We start from the raw sequence: 6,000 nt of genomic DNA on the forward strand, positions 1-6,000 counted from the left end.
TCCATGCTCCTTTCCAACCCAGTCTCCCTACTGCAGCCAGAGTAATCTTTTCCAAAATGCAAATCTGATCATACCACCACCACACCCCGTCTCCCTGCTAGATTAACATCACTTTAGAGGCTTCACTTGCTCTTAGGGAAAAGGTTGACTAAAATCCACAATATGCCCTATAAAATATTGTCAATATTTTGGTCAATAGGTCAAGTCCTACTTCCCTGCACACCCTCATTCGAGACCTCAGTCTGTCTCTTTGTATTCCAGCCACTGTCCTTTCCGTCCCTCGGATACGCCATTAACTTTCCAACCAGAACAAGAAGCAAGAAATAGAATAGAGAGGATAAAAGGCATGGAAGGATCTATCACGAGGATATCTGATTAAGTGGGGTTTTAGAGAAAGAGATATGGAAATGAACTGAAAGGGTAGACATAAAAGAAGTAATAGAAGAAAAATTCCTAGACCTGAAGGGGGAAAAGAGTCAAGTTGCCTTTCATTTTCTCTATTGTTCTGCTTCCTCCAGGGTTGGCTGTTCAGCTTTTAGTACTAGTGTCCTAGTACTGTTCTTTCATGCTGTTAATTTTCCCTAAATATCTGGTGGTTTATGGAAGAAGGACTAGGTTACTTTAGAGAGCTTCTGTGGGTCTCTTTTGCAGTTTTCTGGCCTCATTTTCCCCCACAGACCTCTTCTGCTGACTGGGCGTGCTTCCTGTGAGCTCGCTGAAGGTAGGTGAGGTACTAGATCTCACTTTACAATGCAGTGGGTGGGCGGGAGACCCCCAGTTGCCATAGTACGGCCTCAGTAAATATTAGAGGGTGTGTTACAAGGAGCAACATTGTTAGTGGCCACTGGTAGAGAATCAGTGGTGAGCAGGTCATCTGCTAGCCTCTATTATTGGCCCTGGGAAGGGTTTGGGAGGTGTGGCTTCCACTGAAAAGTTATAAAGGGAGTGAGAATTATCAGGGTAAACTAGCCCACATTATGGCAAGAAGACAACACAGGGATCTGAGGACATGCTGGAGGACCCAGAGAGTTTGTTCCCCAAAGAGGTAATTCCTAACCTCAGCCATGAGTCAGAATTCCCTAGGAAGTTTCTTTAAAAGATTCTTGGGCCTCAACTGGGACTTAATGAATTAGAATCTTGGGGAGGGAGTGGGACCTGGCAATCTGTATCTCTTTTGTTCGTTTGTTTGTCTTTTGTTTTTAATTCTTTCCTAATCTATGTCTTTTTCAAGCTGCCTACATACCTCTGATAGTAAGCCAGACTTGAAATCTACTGCCCTACAGAATCAGTAGTTCCATCTGGCTGATGATGAAACGGGTTATTTGAGGTAGGAGCAGAGCTGGACTGAATAGGAATGAGAAATTAAGGAAGACTAGTAGAAACAGGGTTACTGTTATGATTTCTGCTGCCATTTCTACTTTCATGTTTTGCATAGAAAAACACGAGCTCCAGTTGTGTGCACAGTGTTGGTGCCCAGATTGTGTCCCCCTAGCTCAGGCATCCCCATCCCCAGTCCCATCTCTGCCCGGAAGGAAGTGATGCTCTCTGCTGGACCGATCTTGCATTCTTTTACTGGGTCCTCAATGACCAGCCTCTTGGGTTTCAGCATCTGCCTTGGTCTCTAGCTCCTTGCGCCCCCCTCACCTTTCATATTTAGGAAGCTAAATAGTTTCTTCTGACTTCCCACTGGCCCTGTCTTCTAACAAAGCAGAAAAAGAGGCTGTATTAGTTAAGGTCCTTTGGGCTGGAAACAACAAAAGTCAACTTGGAATGAGTTATACAAAGAGGGTGGGAGAGTTCTTATTAAGATAGGACCACTATTCTCACATAGAACAATTTGATATCTTTTAAAATGTCTTCTTTGAGTTTCCTTGGAATATTTGTTCAACTGTTTTCAGTAGAAAAGCTGATCTCTGCATAGGGGATGGCTGAAGAGTACTCAGTCTCTGCCCTCTTGTCCAAAGCAACTCAACTTTTGGCCCCCTAAGCTTCATACCCACTGGAGAAAACAAAAACCCTGCAGTTAACAGGACACCCTCATCCCTTTTCCTCTTACAAATCTTATAAACAGTTTGATGGGACAGTATTAAGTAAACCCTTTGATAGAGTCTCCCCCTACTGGCTAATCAAAGTATTGCTTCCAACTATGTGTAATAGTCTCTTAGAGAAGTTCAGGTGATCAGAATTTTCTCCACCTTATTACATTTCCGTTGGTGTTTCAACACTCCTTATGGATTATGTGCGCTGATAGGGAGCCTTTTATAGGAACACAAAAATGTCTCAATCCAAAGGGATAATGCTGTGAGACCTCAGGAAGGACTGTAACCAAGAAATGAGGAGTTATTTCTCCTCTCAGCTCTGCAGCTCTGTGTGTTTCTGCTTCATTCTTTGCTCTTTCTGAATGTTATTTTATTCTACTTGTCTGGCCCGTGTGGCAGAGTATGGCCACCACTACTCCAGCCTTCAGGTTTATATGTCTTGTTCCAGCAACTTCCAAGTTCCTGGGAGAAAGACAGTGATTGAACCAGCTCAGGTTAGGGCCCTCTTCCAGTCATCTTCGGGGATGGGGAGACATTCTCGTGTGGTACAAGTACATCAGTTCCAGGAACCCTGCCAGAGGGAACAAGAGCAGATACCCCAAAGTGGGTCCACTAAGGTGGCCCACCCTCCAGGGTAAATATCTGTTCAAAAATCAGAGGGCATTCAACAGGCACATGAAAAGATGCTGAACATCACTAATCATCAGGGAAATGCATATCAAAACCAGAATGAAATATCACGTCACACTTGTCAGAATATATGTTGTCAAAAAGACAACAAATAATAAATGTTGCTGAGGATGGGAAAAGGGAACACTTGTACACTGTTAGTGGGAATGTCAATTAGTGCAGCTGCTATGGAAAACAGTATAGAGATTCCTTAAAAAGTTAAAAAGAGAACTACCAGATGACATAGCAATTCCACTCCTGGGTATAAATCTGAAGAAAATGAAAACAAATTTAAAAAGATTGGGCTTCCCCGGTGGCGCAGTGGTTGAGAGTCCACCTGCCGATGCAGGGGACATGGGTTCATGCCCCGGTCCGGGAAGATCCCACATGCCATGGAGCGGCTGGGCCCGTGAGCCATGGCCGCTGAGCCTGCACATCCAGAGCCTGTGCTCTGCAATGGGAGAGGCCACAAAAGTGAGGCCCGCATACTGCAAAAAAAAAAAAAAAAAAAAGATATATGCATCCCAATTTTCAGAGCACCATTATTTATAATAGATATGGAAAGATATGGAAACAACTTAAGTAGCCATCAACAGATGAATGGATAAAGGAGACATATACAGTGAAATATTACTCAGCCATAAAAAATGAGATTTTGCCATTTGCAACAACATGGATAGACCTGGAGTGTATATATGCTTAGGGAAGAAAGTCAGACAGAGAAAGACAAATATCATATCTGTCACTTACACGTGGAATCTAAAAAATAAAACAAATGACTATAACAGAAACAGACTCATAGATACAGAGACAAACTAGTGATTACCCAGCAGGGGAAAGGCATGGAGGATGGGCAAGACAGGGCTAAGAGACTGAGAGGTGTCAACCAGTTGGTAGAAAATAAATAAGGTACAAGGATGTAATGCACAGCACAGGGAATATAGTCAGTATTTTATAATAACTTTAAATGGAGTATAAAGTATAAAAATATTGAATCACTATGTTGTACACCTGAAGCTAATATAATATTGTAAATCAACGATACTTCAATAAAAAAATTAAGTAGCTACTGCGTAGGGTAGTTGTGAGGATTAAAGGAGTCAATCTATGAAAAGTATTTGGAAAATTCTCTGGCACATGGTTGTCAAATAAATATACACGTACAGTGGACCCCTTTTGACAAAAACAAAACAGAGGGCATTAACTTTCTGTTCTGTTTTAAAGAGTAAGGAGGCTAGAAAGAGATCCCTCTTCCCAAAAGGTCTTTTTTAGCTCTCACTACGAGTTATAGTGTGTCCTAAATGTAAACTAGAGCACTCCTCTTAGCAGAGAAGATTGCTCACAAACAAATTCATACTCATACCAGAATATATTTCAAGTGCTTATATAAATGGAGCTTACAGTTTGTTAACAAATGTGTCATTCTTCTCTTCCTTGCCTAAATCGATCTGCTCCAGCTCATCAGGAGAGTGTGTCTTTTGAGATGCGTGCCTTGATGTGGTGCCGGAGGCTCATGGGAACACGTGGTTTGCTTGCCTCTATTGAGGTTGTGATTCCTCCACCACTTTGCTTAGTCAGCCAGGAACAATGCAGATGAGTTTCCTGTTGAATAAGGTCGTAATTGTCAAGCCTTTGCTATACTGAAAGTACAGTACAGTAAAAGGCTTGATCCCAGCAAGAAGTTACACCCCACTTTCTCCCATTGTCCACCTTTTTGTTTGTTTTTCTCATTTCAGACCCACCTTTTGGAGGAACTGCTCGTTGCGGGCTTGTGACGCATGTTGGCATGCAGGCCCTTGGAGGCCCTGTACGTCAGCCTGTGGTCAGGGCTTCCAGTCTCGGAAGGTGGACTGTGTCCACACAAGGACCTGCAAGACAGTGGCTGAGAGGCGCTGTGAGCCGGGAAAGAAACCCTCTTCCTGGCGGCACTGCCTGGGGCCTTCCTGTGATAGTACGTACCCCTCTCAGGTATTGCAACCACCCCGAAGCCTTGTGCAAACCGGACCGCATGGAGCCAACCTTGTCAGGGTCTCGTCCGCAGGGCCATTCTGAATGGATGTGGTATCTTGGGACATCAGGAGATTAGCTGCTTTGATGTGGGTGCAACTTGGTATCTTTTAGAGAAGAAAATAGTTGACTGAGTAGGGTGGTCGGTGGCCTTCTAACGAGCACTGCGAGCCTCTCCACAGCCTCTTTCTGCCTTGGAGTTTCAGCCCCTCAGACAAGGCTTCCTTGGATGGGATTGGGCAGGTGTGTAAATGCCCTGAAGTTATGTGGGAAATGTAATCATATATATTTTTCTAGGGAGAGGTCCATTGCTTTGATAAGTTTTCCCTGGGATTCATGACACCCCAGAAGCTAGTGCTGCTGTCAGCACTGGGAGGAGCAGGTGGCCTGAAGGGCTGTGACGTCCCCTGAGGGCATCGAGAAGCCACTTGGCCCAGCTAAGAAGTGAGTCCAGGGCACTTCTGACTCCAGTGCCAAGCAGTGGCCCTAACCCAAGCCTAGCTTCTTCAGCTTCCCCCTGTGATCTCAGTGTCTGCTTTTCATAAAATCATCTACTTCTTTTTAAACTAGGTCTCTAATGAGCTATGTGTTAAATGGATATATATATATATATATATATATATATAAATTTAAGTTATATTAATGTATATGTTCTTATTTAAATTAACATAAAAATAAACATATGTTAATAAGAATCTACTGTGTAGCACAGGGAACAATGTTCAATATCTTGTAATAACCTATACTGGAAAATAATGTTTTATATATATATATATATATATATTTTTTTTTTTTTTTTTTCTGCAGGAGGCTGCACAGACACAACTCACTCCTGTACGTTTGTAAAGCATCTTAATTTGTGTTCGCTAGACCTCTACAAACAAAGGTGCTGTCAGTCGTGTAAAGAAGGATAAAACTTTTAGGGGGTCCTAATGCCACTGGGAAGATGAAACAAAATGTAAAAGCTCTCTTCCCCATGTAGCTGGCACAAAAACATGTATTTCTTTACCAAAAAACCCCTCTAGATTCTACAATCAGACAGAAGTCGATGCAAATCACCACTGTTAAAATTTGGGACTGTCATTTCCCCATGGCCGGTTTTTAATGACAACTCTTTTAAATGATATGTTCCAGGACTAACATAAAATACTGTAGCAGGCACACCATTGCACGCGGGACCTCGTCCTGTCCTTCTAATCAGGAAATCACCAAGATCACCTGTGCATTGTCACGAGCTGCCTCTTCCTGTGATTTATAGACTAGTAGAGAGTACGACATCCTGAAG

At 42.9% G+C, this 6,000-nt stretch overlaps 1 protein-coding gene across 1 annotated transcript in view; it reads left to right on the plus strand.

The window, feature by feature from the left end:
• ADAMTSL3 (ADAMTS like 3) overlaps positions 1-5,629 on the plus strand; it is a 371,609-nt gene extending 365,980 nt beyond the window's left edge. Inside the window, 2 exon segments of the mRNA XM_007470069.1 lie at positions 4,445-4,659; positions 5,523-5,629. Coding sequence (XP_007470131.1) covers positions 4,445-4,659; positions 5,523-5,629 — 322 coding nt within the window.
• The last annotated feature ends 371 nt before the right edge of the window (positions 5,630-6,000 follow it).

This window comes from Lipotes vexillifer, unplaced genomic scaffold (genome assembly GCF_000442215.2).
Source record: "Lipotes vexillifer unplaced genomic scaffold, Lipotes_vexillifer_v1.1 scaffold532, whole genome shotgun sequence".
NCBI classification, from domain to species: domain Eukaryota; kingdom Metazoa; phylum Chordata; class Mammalia; order Artiodactyla; family Lipotidae; genus Lipotes; species Lipotes vexillifer.